Source organism: Phascolarctos cinereus, unplaced genomic scaffold, assembly GCF_003287225.1.
Source record: "Phascolarctos cinereus isolate Bilbo 61053 unplaced genomic scaffold, phaCin_HiC Scaffold_5;HRSCAF=322, whole genome shotgun sequence".
Taxonomy (NCBI): domain Eukaryota; kingdom Metazoa; phylum Chordata; class Mammalia; order Diprotodontia; family Phascolarctidae; genus Phascolarctos; species Phascolarctos cinereus.
This window is the reverse complement of record NW_027555958.1, coordinates 140,192,144-140,208,954: the sequence shown is the minus strand read 5'-3', so window position 1 is coordinate 140,208,954 and position 16,811 is coordinate 140,192,144. Positions and strand designations below refer to the sequence as shown.

The following is a 16,811-nucleotide window of genomic DNA, read 5'->3' as shown; positions in this document are numbered from 1 at the left end:
GCTCATGTAAACCGTTATTTTTGGGAAGAAACTTAGTCCTCCAAGCTATTAAAAAAAGCTAGCATAGTTCTGAATATGTGATTTTAATATTATAAAGGATTTCTCTTTTTAAAGGTGAGTATATTAGATTACTTCTATTCATGCTGATAGAACTTTGTAGAGTTAACAGGCTCACCATTTGGAATAAATTCTTAACAATTCTGGTTTTAAGAGAACATCTCTTGAGGCTTTTTCCTTTTTTGTTTCTCTCATGGATTTATTATTGACCATTTGGAGAAATCCTTGAAATCTATAAATTATGGAGAAATCATATTACTTTTGCCAAGTGTTTCTAAAATGCCTCTTGCTGAGGTCATATACCATAGGCAAAAATGTTGCCAAATCTACTTATCTGAGGGCCAAGACAATATGTACACATATAAGTATCTATAAGTAAATACAAGAGAATGGTGGGAGGAGGCACTAGCAGCTGGGATTAGGAAAGATTTCATGTAACAGATGGTGCATGATGTGAATTTTGAAGAGGTAGAGTTAAAGTGAGAGAGCAAAGTTAAGTCAAGCATAGCCAGTACAAAAGTATGATGACTAGAGGCAGAATGTTATGTGTAGGGATTAGCAAGAAGGTTAGTTTGTCTGGGCCACAGCATATAAAGTTAGCCAGTACTCTTACCACTATATCATGCCACATCTCATAATCTCCTAAATCCAATTTTGTACTTATAAAAGTCACAGAATTAACATAATTGAAAATCAAGGTTAAGTTTAAGGGGAAGAATCTTATAATATTATCCAGAGGGCTAATTATTAAAGAATTAATAATGCTGGCCTCTATGGTTAGAAACATACATGTAGTTTTCCTTAGATTTATCCCAGTGAATTCTATTTAACATTATAAAGTTGTAGGGCTCAATGAGACTGATTAGACATTTCTCTACGGTTTAAGAAACTTTCTCTAGCTAGGCCATGGGAAGACAGTGATAGCCTTTTTAATCCATATTTTCTATAACTGAAACCTTGAGTAGACTATTATTAATCCTGGAATTCAAAACTAAACTAGTCGATGGACACTTTAAAAAGATAATGCTAAGAAGATTATCAAGTTGCTTCTAGAAAGATTGGTGCGAAAATTGGTAAGGCAGGATAAATCAAATACACCTTGCAAATTAGACATCTAAAACTCAGCATTTCCAAACTATACTCATCATCTTTTCCCCAAACCAACTTCTTTTTTCCCTAACTTTCCTATTTCTGTAGAGGGCACCACTACTCTCATAGTTACTCACACTTGCAACCTAAGTGTCATCCTCTCCTCCTCCCCCATATCCAATCTATTTCCAAGCTCTGTCATTTCTAACTTCCTAACACCACTCCTATAATGTCCCTATCTCTCCTCAGACACTGTTATCAACCTGGTGAAGAATCTCATCACCTCATACATAGGCCATTTCAACAGTTTTATACTTGGTCTCTCTGTCTCAAATCTCTCCCCACTCCAATCTATCTTCTACTCAGCTGTCAAATTAATTTTCCTAAAGTGCAGGCCTGACAATGTCACACCAATATTTAATAAACTCCAGTGGTCCCCCTACTGCCTCCAAATAAAATCCTCTTTTGGCTTTTAAAGCCTTTTATAATCTGGCCCCTTCCTCTCTGTCCAGTCTTCTTACACTTTACTCCCTTGCCACACACTTTATGATCAAGTGACACCGGTTTCATGGCTGTTCCTCTCACACCACTCTCCATCTTCCGACTCCATACTGACAATGTCTCATGTTTAGAATTTTCTCCCTCCTCATCTCCTCTTCCTGGTTTCAAGTCAACTAGCATCTATGAAACACCTACTATGTGCCAGGCATTGGTGGTATAAAGAAAGGCAAAAAAAAAAAGTCTCTGCTCTCAAGGAGCTCACAGTCTAACTTGATAGTCAACATGCAAGCAACTAGTTTATTGATCCTCCTTAATGCTAGTACCTTCCCTTCGAGATTATCTCCAATATAGTTTGCATATATCTTGTTTGTACTGTTGTCTGCATTGCTGTCTCCTCCATTAGACTGTAAGCTCCTTGAGGGCAAGGACTGTTTCTGCCTTTGTACCCTGGCACTTAGTGTAGTGATTGGCACAAAGAAACACTTGTTTTTGTGACTTGATATAAAAGATATAACAATTGTTCTTATTGGAAAACGGTAACAATATTATGATAAATATGTCGTCTAAAACAGTAGTTCAGAGCTGATATTCCAGTTTAAGCTGAAATTCTAGTGATTAGACTACCACTGTTACTTTGCCAAGTGTCTGGATGAAAATTTGGATGCAAGGGGATCTGCTAGGACTCCTACAGAGAGATAAACACAATGAAATTGATTTATTTTTGAGGCCTTTTGTAAGGTGGGAACCACAAATATTTCTCTATTATATATTAAAACATTACTAGACAGAAAAATTTAGAAGCTTTGAAAAATTCTATTCAGTGTTTTCAAGGGAGAGGTTTTTAATTACTCTTTTCTAACTAGCATGGTGGTAGTATAGGAATTTAATGGAAAGAGAATAAAACTGCCTATCATACCAAATATAAACTCTTTAGCTTGTTCTTCAAGGTTGTCTATCATACTATCTCACCAAATTAACACGCTATGATTTGACAATATTGGCTTGACTGGGGACAGTTTGTTTGCTAACCTCTAATATGATTTTTTGTTTAGCCAACATCATACCATGCCCCACTTGAATTATCAGGCTTCAGTGGTTTCCAACCTTTTCAAGGATGAGAACCCTTTTTTAACAGCAAAAAAAATTACAGCTATTCACATGATAATATTTGCACTATTAATAATCACTGGTTGCAAAAATAATGACAGTTAGCTACTATGAATTCATCGTTTTAAGATAAATTCATATTTTATTAAATATAACGTCTAAATACATTTGAAAAATAGTAATACATATTTTGTGAGGCAGTATTCCTTGAAAGGCAAAAACTCTGCAGCCTACCCAGGTTTTTTAGCATATAGGTATAAACCACTGATCTATAATGTTGCCTCCACTAATCAATGATCCTAATTTCCTCCAGAATCTGATTCAAAATTCACTTTGTTCCCTCATGCCTTCTGTTTCACCCAAACTGTAACACAGTTTTCTTTAGCGTGTCCTGAAGGATGAATATACAGGCCGCATTACATGAAATTTATATTTTTGGCTGAATGAATGCCTTTATAGCTTTGGTTGAATGAATGAATGAACACAGACCAAATCAAATCAGTGAAAAAATATATGCAAGTTGACATAGAAATGTCTGCCACCTCCCTTACACAACATAATAATCACAGGCACTGATATTTTATAATCCATATCAGAAAATATTCTACTATAGAAGAATCTGTAACAGATGGAAATGCAAAAGAATATATTCTCCAACCTTATAGTTATGTAAGTGAATCTAAATGCAAAAATGTAGTGAGCCTCATTAGTTCAATTACTAGGTAGAAAAAACACAATGAAATGTTAAGAGAAAAATAAAATAAAAAACTCAAAACACTGGGTGGAAATAAAAGCTTATGAAAGATTTAATGAAGTGTAAACAGATGATTTCAAGACAATGAATTACCTGTGATTTTCCTCTGACTCTTTTTAGATAGCAAAATAATCTAGGTTGGTCCAAAAAACTTTCACAGAGTTTAAATTTATAGGTAAAACAAAGGATGTAATTTCTTGTGTGCAATATACAAAGGACCAGAGGGATAAAAATGTGAAAGCACAGTAGGATCTCACATATTTGCATCACTTGGACCACAAACAATACCCAAACTTGGAATACGTGGCATTTTCTAATCCACCTGCTCTCTGTACATTTCTGTTCAATGCTGTCAGGTTCTACCTTGGGCTCCAAACATATTCTATGACAGCCCTGATGTATGTTTACTGAGCTCCAGACACCAATGGTAGGTAAGGCCAATTCCTTTCAGTAAAATATTTAAGTGCCTAGGATGTGCACCACACTATGTTGGGCCAGTAAATGTTCTAGAACAGGGCTAGGAGTTGATATATGCAATCAGACGTAGGCAAAAGTGGGGATCAATAGCATAGGGTACACCTGGTTCCAAATGGTTATGTTAACCTAGAGACCTGGTCAGATAGGGAAGGTTCCTATGTACATAAAGAACTTCCAATTTAGCAATCCTTCTACAGAGGCACCCTATGATAGTGTACAGTGTGGATGAAGAATTGGCCTTTGAGTCAGGCAAACCTGGGCCCACTTCCCAACTCTAACACACAGAGAAGCCATAAGACCCTGGGCAAGCCTCTTCATCTCTCAGTAGACTTTAGGTTACAGAACTGTTGCCACTTGCTTTGGCAGAGGGCTAATTCACTAGAAATCCCCTTCACTGATGCCAAACCTAGGCCACTGCACTTGCTCTGTGCCCCCGTTCCCTAATCCAAACAAACTTCTTCTATCTTCTTGCTAGCTCAAACACCAAACCTGTTTCATTCCACAGTCACTGAGCTAGGAGAGACCAAAGCTGACAGAAAAAGACTCCAAACCTGAAAGAGGGAGGAAGTGTTTCCTTTGGGAAACTAGATCTAGGAAGTAATTCAAATATTTCATTCTATGATACATGTGTCTAATGCTTCTTGGTTATAATATGACTTTACTAATATCCCCATCGATAAAATAAGGAGAGTGGACTACAAGACTTCTTAGGCCTGTTCCAGTTTTAAGTCTATGATCTTATAATCCAATTGAACTGTTTAACTGTATACAGATTAACTTGAGGTCTAAGTGAATGTTAATAAGCCACTGGTATAGGGGCTATATGAACCAAAGAATGAGGAATAACCCTAGATATGGCAGATTAGAATGCAACAGGCTTATCTCACAAAATGAGTAAAATAGGTCAGACTTCTGGAACTCCATGTATCAAGGTGGTGCTGGCCTATTCCTATCATGGGGTATTTGTTCTATGACATATCAGAGATGATGGAGACATTAGAAAACTTGTTTACCTTGTATAGAATCATAAAGTATGAAAAGTTAAATTTTTTCATGAATAAGAATATTCAAAACAAACTGAGAAAGAAAAATTGTTAGAGGTAAGAAAGAAATCTGATACCTTAATATAGAGAGGACCTAAACCTACTAAAATAAAAACCACAATCTGAAGAAAATGGATGCGACAGTAGTAAGACCTTTTCGTTCATTAGTTAGTAACTAAATGACAATTTAAAATGACATTTAAAATTCCAAAGATGACTTCAAGTTTCACAAGCTAATTTGAACTAGTGAATCCTCCACAATGAATGACAGAGGGCAAGATAACAGAATGACTCCTGTGACTAAGTTTGTCTTCATATGTCCACTGTAAGTACTTTACATGAGAGTACTGATAATATGCCAAATTGCATTAGGATCAACTTTAAATGGAACATCTAATATAATTGTTTCTTTATTCTTAAGTTTCCAAAGCCCCAAATCTTACAAAAAATCCAAAAGCAAACATTATTTAGCATCCTTCCAATTTTCCATATAAAATATGCATAAATTTGGGTAACTACGCAAACACCGAAACTTCACAAATAGACTTTAAACTCTTCTGAAAAGTATTCCATGTAATTCTTTGAAATCACTAGTAGGAAAGCTTATCTTATGAATTCAGAAATTTGCTAGAACAAATATAAAAACAAAAGGTAGCTCCTTAAAGAAGTTAAGGTGCTATTTGGTCCTAGCGCTAAAGTTTATAGAACAATGTTCCTACATACATGGCTTGCCAATCAACTAATGAGCCAGGGCAGTCAGTACTATTTAATTACTGGCTTTGCAATATAACAACAGCAGACCATAAATTAAGAAGTTGCGCAAATTATTTGAAAAGTGCAAACTTTTAATTATAGTTTTAAATGCTGAAGTGAACATGAAACAAGAAAGATTTAAGAAGAATACTTCTATCTTTTGCTTCTACAGCACTTTTATCCCAGAGGTTGAAAACACAGAAACAAATTGGGCAAGATGCTATTGATGAAAAAAAAAATTGGTCTTTTTTGGGAGGAAGCTGTTTTAACTCATTTAGGTGTATTTAGTAAACTTTCTCTTTAAGTGTATGAATGGCATCTAATGACCTTAAAACCTTGTTATAACTTCAAAATTTTTGTTCTTTTTAAATTAACAAAAGAGATCCTATCCCATTCTCTAAGTTTATTTACTTATTGAACTACATTCCTACATATTTTAAAGTTCTAAAGCCATGTCTCTAACTTTAATATATTTTACTTTTAAGTGTGCTCTATTAGATAGTAAATATGTAATAAACAAGAAACTGATCTCTATCTATCTATCTATCTATCTAGGTAGTTAGTCCCCCAACTTACCAAATGGTTACATTTTAAAGGCTGACTAATAAATCATTTGTTTAAAACCGCAAGTATTGTATCAAAGAAGGGTATTAAATGGGGCAGGTAGGTGGCACAGTGGATAGAGCTCCAGCCTTCGCGTCAGGAGGACCTGAGTTCAAATTCAGCCTCAGACACTTCACATTTAACCAGCTGTGTGACCCTGGGCAAGTCACTTAACCCCACTGCCTCACACACACACACACACACACACACACACAAAGTATTAAGTTCTTCAGGAGTAGATTTACTTCAGTAGCTTTACAAAATGTTCTTGAAACAGCACCATATTTATAGTACTTTAGAATTTTACTAACCATTACAATGTTTCTGTGGGAAAATGTGCTAAGCCTTGCCAGCAGTTACTAACCCCCACCACATTCCCCACTGCCATCCCCCTGGATACTTCTTAGTCTAGGCTATCTTCTTGTCCCCCTTCTTTTCTCTTGCTCTGAGGAATTCTAAGATTGGTCTGCCCATCCCCAAAGCAAGCATACAGTACTCTGCAGAGTGGGGAGTTTCCCCCCCCAGTGATCGCTAACAACAATGGGAAACTGGTGGGGTACAAAAAAAGCTCCTATAAATCTCCCTTTTTCTTTTTTCACTGAGAACTGTAAGAGAAAAAAACACATACAGGTGATGAATCTTTGGGTACACAAAGAACTAAAGCAGAGGTCTGAGAATACTTTTTTTTTTTGGCTAGGCAATGGGGTTAAGTGACTTGCCCAGGGTCACACAGCTAGTAAGTGTTATGTGTGAGGCAAGAACATGTTTTTTTAAAAAATATTTTGACGCAAGTATTTCATTGTAATTGATTTCCTTTTTAAATCTATGTATTTTATCGTATGCATTTAAAAAACACCATTTTAAGAAAGGTCCATAAACTTCACCAGCTTGCCAAAGGGGAACTTGATCTAAAAAGGTCTGAACTGGACTAAAATAAAATTCAACAACATTTCAGATGAACACCCAGACACTGAATTTCCAGGGCACTTCCTTAGAGGAGCTAGGAGAGACCAGCAAATGGAGGCTGAGGAATGGGGAGAATGTGGAGCTTTGCTCTTCCTTTTCCTTTACTTTTCCACTGGCCACTATCAGTTCTGCCTCATACTTGAGGCATTACTAGGGTGAATAAGAAAGAGGGTTGAAGATTCCTGGCAGTAGTAAGACCTGCAGTTTCTAGGGTCAGAGGGAAAAGGAGTAAAAATAGATGGAGTACATGAAAATGGTAACACCTGGAAAAGAAAAGGGACGCTCCTAGAGCCACCCAGGCTAAAGTGAATGCAGCAAGCTGGATAGGCATATTCCTATGCAAGGTATATGCATAAATAGGTGTACATAAACATAAGTCCATCTTACGGAGAATCTCAAAAAGAAAAGGAAAGAACCAGAAATTAACTTTTAGCAATATAAATCCATGTTCAGCATTCCTCATTATTGTTAATTATCAACATTAATTACCTGGTCTAAGAGATCTTCTACCTTCTTCTGCCATCCATCCCGGGCAGCATTCTTTTCCCGTTCTTTTAGCTGCAAAAGTTGAGTCATTGCTGACTTTTTATCCTCTTCATGTTGAAGTCTTAACTCTTCTCGAAGCTTAGAACACTCTTGTCTAAAAATAAGACAAACTATTTAGCAACTGAATAGATGAATACAAAGTACTTGGCAAATGGAATTACTACTGTCAAATACGCAATTATCAATATGCCTATTTAAAAAAAGAAAACAATCAGAAAAACTTGTTCAAAGTCACAAAATGAATCTGTAGATGTGCAGAAAATAGACTTCAGACCTTTAGCCTCAGCATTTTTATTCTCACAATTACCATGCTGCTGTTGTCCAACTTACTGAAATACGTCATAAACCTAATGTGATAATAGTGAGCACAAAGGTCTGTCAGTCAGTTGACCTAAATTGATTTACCAGCAAAAGAAGTTATATAAGATAATGGCAGTAGAACGCAGTTGTGGTAAAATAAGAAAAAGATGAACTAAGTTCAAGAAAGTATTAAGGAAGAAGTGGTAAGATAGGGCTTCAAGACCACTGGTGCAAGGAAAGAGAATGTGGAGAAAGCACGGACATCACCTCCTCAAACTGGCAGAGAGGGAAAGATAAAGGTGGCAGGGCAGGTCAATCTAATGGCTGCTGGCAAAAGTTATGACTGGCAGAGTTTACTGTGTTATACATTAGCATGAACATCTCATCAGAAATCACTAACTGGAAGACAATCAATGAATAAAGGAAGACATTTCCTAATAGCTGTGCACCCTCTGCTCTGAGATCTATATGTCCTCTCTTCTAAAGAATTGTACAGAGAGGCATCTATTAATACCCAGGCTATTATAATTATCAATGAGCATAGCCCTAAAGAAATTATTTACAAATTAGCAAGACAAGATTCCAAGGGAAAAACTTAACGACAAAAGCTGTGACTTACTATATTGGTCTATACAGGCCACCTTAAATATAGGTCCCTACCAATTAAATGAAATCTGCACAAGGAAAAAAACCATATATATACTGAAAAATAACAGAAAATCACAATACAAAAATATTTATTGTGATTTTTAACATTTTGATTCTAATAAACATGTTTTATTCCTTTTGATCACTGTTTTCTACCTCTGTCATTTTTTTTTCCGATTTTCACTAATATCTTGTCTTTACTGACATCCACACTCAGGTTTTATAACATAAGACAAATTTGGGAGAAAAACGCAAGTCTGTATCTGAAACAATATAATGTATTATAGTACTCTGTAGGAATTGTATATCTTGTAGCACCTACCCTATTTATTCACGCCTTTGCCTTTACAGATTCAATGTTTGACAAAAGTTTCTAAATAATTAAAAATTAAGAAGCAAATTGTATGTGAAATTTTTTTTACCATTTCTTAATAATTTTTATGTTAAAAATTGTTTTAAAGGTTAAAGAAAAGCACCTAAGATTTTCAGTCCATTTTATTTCTAAGTCTTGGGCCATTTTGTCCACTTTGTACTTCTCATCTTCCCTCATGGTAGCAAGCAATGCCTTATGCTGTTGTCTTTCTTGTTGTAGTTCTCTCTGAAAAACAAAATCTTTATAATGCAAAGTGTGCATCAAAAAGTAAAAGCTGGTTATTTTAAATCTTCACTTCAAATAATTACTTTATGTAAAATGAGCAGTGCTTAAAATTTCTAGCAACTTCACAGGTTTTCAAGATTTTATAACAACAACCCAAATTTAAAAACTTTCCCAAAACTATACTAACAGTATAATTTTAAACTAAATATAATGAGATTTTAATGATTCCAAGATGCTCCTTAAAATAAAATCTCATCTTTATGGAGTGAAATTATGGTGCATCACAATTATCAAACAATAAAAACTGCACATAACCCAAAAAACAACGAGACTGAATTGTCTGCATGACAAGAACATACCATACTGACAATAATAATTTGTGTAAGAAGTGGCATAAATGAAACTAATCAGGAAATTTATGATCAAAAAAGGAGGTGGATGGCCATATAGCAAGGTAAAGGATAACAGATGGTCAGCCCATATGTTGCACTGGTACCCACATAATTTTTTTTTTCAAGGCAATTGGGGTTAAGTGACTTGCCCAGGGTCACACAGCTAGTAAATGTCAAGTGCTTGGTCTGAGGCCGCATTTGAACTCAGGTCCTCCTGACTTCAGGGCTGGTGCTCTATCCACTGTGCCACCTAGATGCTCCCTAGTACCTACATAATTTAAAGAATCTAGGAGAAGTTGTCTTTTGGGTAGACTCATTTTTGGATTTACAGTGGAATACAGATGAGGCAACAGGTAGAGAAAGTATATCTGATTTATGATTATGACCATAGGAGAGGGAGGTACACACACTGATTATATCACAGAGCTACTCTAATACTGAAGCATTTTTAAGCCAACATAATTAGTCAAATCCTAAATGACAATACTAATTTCAAACTTTTTTCCATCATGGATTATTCAATAAACCTATTACAACATTCTCTTCAAATACGTTAACACAGTATTCTTCAATCAAAAGTAAATTATTTCAAAAAAAAGGTTACTAGTGTTATCTTCCAGATTCTCAGATCTTAATCAAGACAGAAATACTGTGATATTATAACCTAATGACAAATAATCAGGACAATTATCAAGGCTCAAAGCAACTAACCAAACTTTTTTTTAAATAAATGATAAACTATTTGCCACATTTGGTATTATAATATAGTGAGGTACTATTTTTCAACATGACCAACTGAGACAGATATTTGTAGACTAGTATCAATCAACTACGGTTCTTTACAACACTAGAGGTAGAGGAGTGATACAGTACTGAACAGTGACAAAAACATTAGGTTAGAGTCAGTAGAGACCTGATTTCAAATTCCATGTCCGATACTTCCTAGCTGTATGACTCTGGTGGCAAGTCATTTAACTATTCTGAGCCTTGTCTTCATCTCTAAAATGACAATAATATTATCTACAGTACATATGTCAAAGAACTGTTGTTGGGATCAGATGAAATAACATATGAAAAGTGGTTTGTAAACCTGAAAGATCCTTTAAAAATGTCAAATAAAAAAAATCCCTAGCAGTATCAAATATTTATTGATAATTCAAAAGCTAGCTAGTGAGCTGCTAAAAACCTTGATGACAGCTTCTACAGGATTCTGAGGCAGGAGGCAGTAGATGATTTCACAGGTATCATTATTACCAGACTTGGTTCCCGTACTTACAAGCTACAGCTTGTCAACTTTTCAAAGTATATCTAGAAAATGAAATTTATCTCACTCAATGTCTCATTGTCTCTTGAGAGTTATAAGGGAGATGTATCTCTCCTAAGTACCTAGCAGAGTACCTTGCAAAAAGGTGCTTTTGTTCCAACTTCAATTGTTTGGAAAAGGAAAATTCAGTAAACACTTTCACACCATACAAACAAAAGCCAGAATTGGGGGCAGGACATCTATTCTACAAAATTAAAAGCTAGAAGAGATTATATAGATCATCTGGTCCAATTTGCTCACTATACAGAGTAATAAAAACATAGCTTCCCAGGGCTAAGTGATTTGTTCAAGGATTCATAACTATAACGAAATTACTATCTCATTCTAAATTATTTTATAATGGCTTTAACACAGTGCTAATATCATGTAAATTCTCTTCTTTATGTGATTTAGAGGTGTCACCAATTATTTGTTTTAAAGAAAAAGGTCATGAACAAGCATCTTTAACTTTGAGTCTCCACTATCCCCTTTTTCCCCAGCCCACAATCTCTGTTGTCAACCTAATTGATTATCTTCATAGCCTAAAAACAGAAAAAAGTATGGAACAAATTTAAACCTTTGTTTTATTTCTGCTACCAGAAATAGGGCCACCTGGGTCAGGAGGGATAAAGTACGGGTGAGAAAGGGAGGAAAGGGGACCTATGGAAAAGAAGAATTATCTATTTTTCCTTAAATAAACCTTTTAAATGTCCTTTTGATAGAGAATTGAGGGCTCTATATTTTTCTAAAAAGCTGCATTCAATTTAATTTTAAAAAATTATTAAAATTCCTACAACGTGCAAGGCATCACGGTGGACCATGGTACTGATGTTTAATGAACTGATTGTTTAAATGAGGCTTAAAATCAGAAGTGTGGGGTCTTTTTGTTGCAGACCTGTGATTTAATTAGTGTGGGGATCAGCAGTTCATCTTGTTGGAAATTTATAATGTCAAAGAAGTTAAGTGACTTGCCCATGGTCACACAGATAGTTGTGTCAGAGTGGCTTGAACTGTATTTCTCTATCACCGAACTTGAACCATGGTTGGATTATGAAATTACCTCAAGATTCAATAATGAGTCTGTGGTCTCTCTTAGCTTAACTTTGGTTAAATCTAGTTCATTCTGAAGTTGTCCACGGGAGTCCTGAAGATCAGAGATAACCCCTTCTGCAGAACCAAGGCCTTGTTCACTTTTATTTACCAGATCCTGGAGGCGAGAAACCTGCATAAAAACATTATGCTTTTAGGACATCTTTATTTTTAACAATCAAAAAAATGACCATCTTCTTCCTTTAACTACTTCTTTCAATAATACATATTGAGGAAACACTCATATAATAATCTTACACATGTATAATATTTCAGTTTCAAGGAACACTTCCATATTCATTATTTTATCCTCATAGCACTATGAGATATTGAATGCAATATCCCAAGAGGTCCAGTTTGTTTCACAAAGACACAGGTCCTACTTTAAGGAGATTAACAGAGCATAATTAAGATGAAGTCAAGAACAGCTGACAAATATTTTCCATATCAGAATACGTATATTCAAATGAAAAAAGTAATTCAAATGAAATTACTTACCTCACACGTGAGTCAAATTAACCCTGTTACTCCAAAAGTTTTATATATTTAGGACAGTGAAGCCAAATGGACAAAGGTGTTACAAACTACAATGAGTAGTAACTTCTACGTATTTGCATAACACTTGCCCTACATAATCCTTACATCTTGAATTTATACACTTTTGAAAATAAAGCATAAATAACTATTCCTCCATTAAGGAGATTTCCTACCAAACAAAATTAATTTCATGGAATTATTAGTTTTGACCTAGTTTTTGAAGGAACTAGTCTTTGTATCATATATCAGTTTCAAGACTTCCAGATTTGGTGCAGGGGAGAGTTAGAGGCAAAAATCTGTTTTAGTTTAATAAAGTGGAGGGATAAAAAAATGTCTGCTCATTCATTAAATATGTACTGATGGTCTATTATATTTGTAGCACTGTGCTAGGCGCTGTAGAGAATACAAAGACATTTTTATAAACTCTTCAAAGGTCTTACTTAGGGAGGGAAACAGTAAAAAGATAAACAACAATACAAAACTTAGCAGCATATAAGTGCCAGTTAGTTGATACAAATAAAAAGTGCCAAAGAAATTTAAAGGATAGAAAGATTGCTATGTGTTGCAGTGGAGTAATGTAGGCCTTGAATAATGCACAGGATATGAACAGGCAAACATGTGAAAACAAGGAAAAGATCATTTTAAGAAGAGAGAATGGCACAAGCAAAAGTAAGAACATACACTGTGTATTTTGGGCATAGGAATAGGCCAGACTGTCTGGTACTTAAGGAAGTAGCAGGATATAAAGTTTGAGTCAGACTGAGAACCTTGAAGGCATAGGTATGGAGTTTGAACTTTATCCTGTAAATTAACAGGGAAAATAGTGAAATTTTTCACTGAGTTATGAGAGAGTAGAAACCATGTTTATACAAAATTAATCTGGCAGCAGTGTGGAAATAGACTGAAGTAAAAAGATACTGGAAGGCAAGGAGAATAGTTAGGATGCATGTATATCTTTAGACACAAACTAGGGTGGTAACTACTGCAGGAACGGGAAAAATGTAAGCAACATTATGGAAAAAATAATCAACTCTTCCCAGCTAAGACAGCTGCCTGAATGAAGGCAGATCACTTAGTTTCCATATATCTAGAAAAATAAAACCTGTAGGTCCATACCACACAGAATGATGAATAAATCTAATGAGAAACTATAATAAGTGGCATCTTCCACATCAGAACTGCAGAAAAAAGTCAAACCAGAAGTCCATGCACAAGAGAAAAGGGAACTTTGCCAGAGCCAGCTCCTTCCTGGTGTGATCAGAGACAGGCCATATAGCCTCCAAAGCTCAATGCCTAGAGGCAGCAAGAGCAGTAAGCTCCCCTCACAAAGCCCTAAAGAGATCAGAAAGCTCCAGATAGCTGCAGTGAGCAGTGACTAGCATGCTACCACAGTACTCACACCAGGACATTCCAGGCTCTGGCACTCTGAGGTCCCTGAACACTTTTTTTTCCCCGAGATGCCAGATAAGGCCCTTAAGAGCAAGGGCTCTGAAACTAAAAGATCCAAGAAGGTCCATCCTTGGGAGGTAGAAGTTAACAAAGGAACAAACCAAACAAGGTGGAGCACATGTTTTCTTGTATTAGAAACAAAATCTGCCTTTTAACTAGAATGTGGTTTTGTGTGTGTCATGACATGCAGAAGTGACAGGTGATAGCCTATCTCCAAGTGGATAGAATGTGAAGAGACACTCTAAATGTTACAAAAGGTGTTAATAATGGTTCAGAACCACAGTCCATGCAGCCTCACATTCTGTCTCTAATAGTGATAACATGTAATGTTTTATGGCAGGACACTGATTGTAGTTATTTTATTTTAGTCCATTATTTTAATCCACAGAGAGCTTCAAATCTATCCTAGAATATTAACTTAATCTACATTAAGTCATTATGGTTCTACTATTCATGAAACTAGTCTAATCTTTCTAGATTTTAGTTTTGTTTACAGCCCCTATAAACACCTTTTAGGATAAGAAATTCCATGGTATCTGCTGGTAAGCCAGTGTTATCTCTTAAATTTTTTTTTCCTGAAAACTGCCTCTTTTGGGATTTTTAGATAAGCAGTAGTCTGTGATTTGGTGAAAAAGTTCATGTTCGCCCTATCCATACCTGCCATGATCATACAGATTTTGATATAACCCGCTGAGCCTTCTCATTGCCACTGATTTTAAAAATCCATTATTTTATCAGCATTTTCATTTATATTTTTCTTTAAGACATAGCAATCAAAAAATAGGCAGCATTATAAGTGTAGATACATTGGTTATTTATAATTTTTGTGTAGGACTAGGATAAAATTTTCTATTTTTCTTCCAGTACCGCCTAATTATTTCTAGCGTTTTGTTTGCCTGTTTGTTAGCTGCAGCAATTTGGACCAATGCTTTCAGGGAATATTTGAAAGTAATTTCACAATGAGAGAGCTAAGAATAAAAGACAGTGCAAATTGACTGAGTTTCCCTCTAAAATGGCATCATTTTATATTGTCATACAGTGCCACTAGAATAAGAAATCTCTCTTTTTCTCAGGGATTGAAGGATGGGAGGGGTTTGGATCTCTGATTTGTGAGGATAAAAAACTCTTAATGTACGAAGTCCCTCCAGTGATACAGATCCCTAACATCTGCAACAGTCTTAGTGAGTTGCCTGGGGCACTGAGTAGTTGAGTGTCTCAAGATGCTACCTTCTCAAGAAATTATTACTGGATTAACTAAGGCTTAACATATAACACAAAGCTGATGTGACTTAGAAGATCCTTACCTCCTGATTAGCTATATTTAGTTTGGCTGTCAGTTCTTCCTTTAGTCTTTCCATCTGCTGTTTAAGCTGACTTTTATCTTCTTCCAACTGTAGTTTTTCTTTTTCATGTTGTTCTTCCAGTTCCTTAGGAAAAAAATAGGAAAATTACAGTTAAAGCAAGTTATTGGGGAGCAGGTAATAAAGACACATTTTACCTTGTTTTACATTCTGATATTATTTTAAATTTCTAGCGTGTTCTTACTCCCATCTAATACCCTAGTTCAGAGGTCATATATCTTAGTGATTCCTTTTCCTGGGTTCTTTCCCATCTGCCTACAGGATCTCTGTAAACATTAAAAACAAAAAATACCTTTCCTTGAAACTTCTATCCCACATAGCTCTCGTGCTCTTTTTTCCTCTCTGCTGTCAAATATCTTGAAAAAACTGCTAAACCTAATTCTTCCATTTCCTTACTACCCATTGTTTGTTCATTATTTGGCATATGGCTACCACCTCCAACAGTCTACGAAATTGCTCTCTCAAAGGTCACCAATTACCTGATAATGAAATCCAAATACCTTTTTAAAGTCCACTTCCTCACCTCTCTGTAACATATAACTATGACCTCCACCTCCATGCCCCCAACCTCCACCTGCAGAAATACCACAACCCCCTAGTTCTCCTTATACTTGACTCTTCATAATGGACTTTAAAATAGTTAAGTCACACATACATCTTTCTTGTATGTGAATTTAATTATATGAAATTATATAAAACATATCAGCCTGTTGTCAATTAAAGGCAGATGATATCTTTTCCTAAGCCACCTCATCACATGGGAGTAGATACCTTCTTCAGGAACATTTCTAGAGTGCTTTCACCTTAATACCTTCTTTCTATTTTTCTATACATTGAAGAACTCACATTTTAGTAGATAATGCTGCCTGTATTATTCAGCCCCAGAGAAATCATTTCTTAGGATTTTTTTTTCCTTCCTTAGTTAATTAATTAGCATGACTAATACCAACAAGAATAAACAAAACAAAATAAAACTGAGACTTACATGAATTGAACAGAAAATGCAAACAAAACAAAAAACCCCAAACCCTGTTGGAATACACTATTTCAATCTAGAATTATAATAACAACACTTTGATACCACAAGGAAGGAGTTGTAATTTCATTAGTGTGAATACTCGGTTCAAAGATGCAGACTGTGGTTCCTCTTTAATTGATAGCTGTGGTTAAAAAAAATTCATCAACCTTCACTAACCTGGTGATGTTTCTCACAAATAAGTGACACCGGTCCTCAGTAA

The 16,811-nt window shown here is 35.5% G+C and overlaps 1 protein-coding gene across 7 annotated transcripts in view; it reads right to left on the bottom strand.

Moving 5' to 3' along the window:
• The window catches only part of FAM184A (family with sequence similarity 184 member A), a 106,833-nt gene that overhangs the window by 33,081 nt on the left and 56,941 nt on the right, over positions 1–16,811 (bottom strand). For all 7 annotated transcript variants that reach the window (XM_078155179.1, XM_020971630.2, XM_020971635.2 and 4 more), the window contains exons 6-9: positions 15,517–15,639; positions 12,198–12,359; positions 9,321–9,442; positions 7,840–7,990 (exon numbers count right to left, since the gene is read on the bottom strand). In XM_078155179.1, coding sequence (XP_078011305.1) covers positions 7,840–7,990; positions 9,321–9,442; positions 12,198–12,359; positions 15,517–15,639 — 558 coding nt within the window. The remainder of the gene's footprint in view (positions 1–7,839; positions 7,991–9,320; positions 9,443–12,197; positions 12,360–15,516; positions 15,640–16,811) is intronic.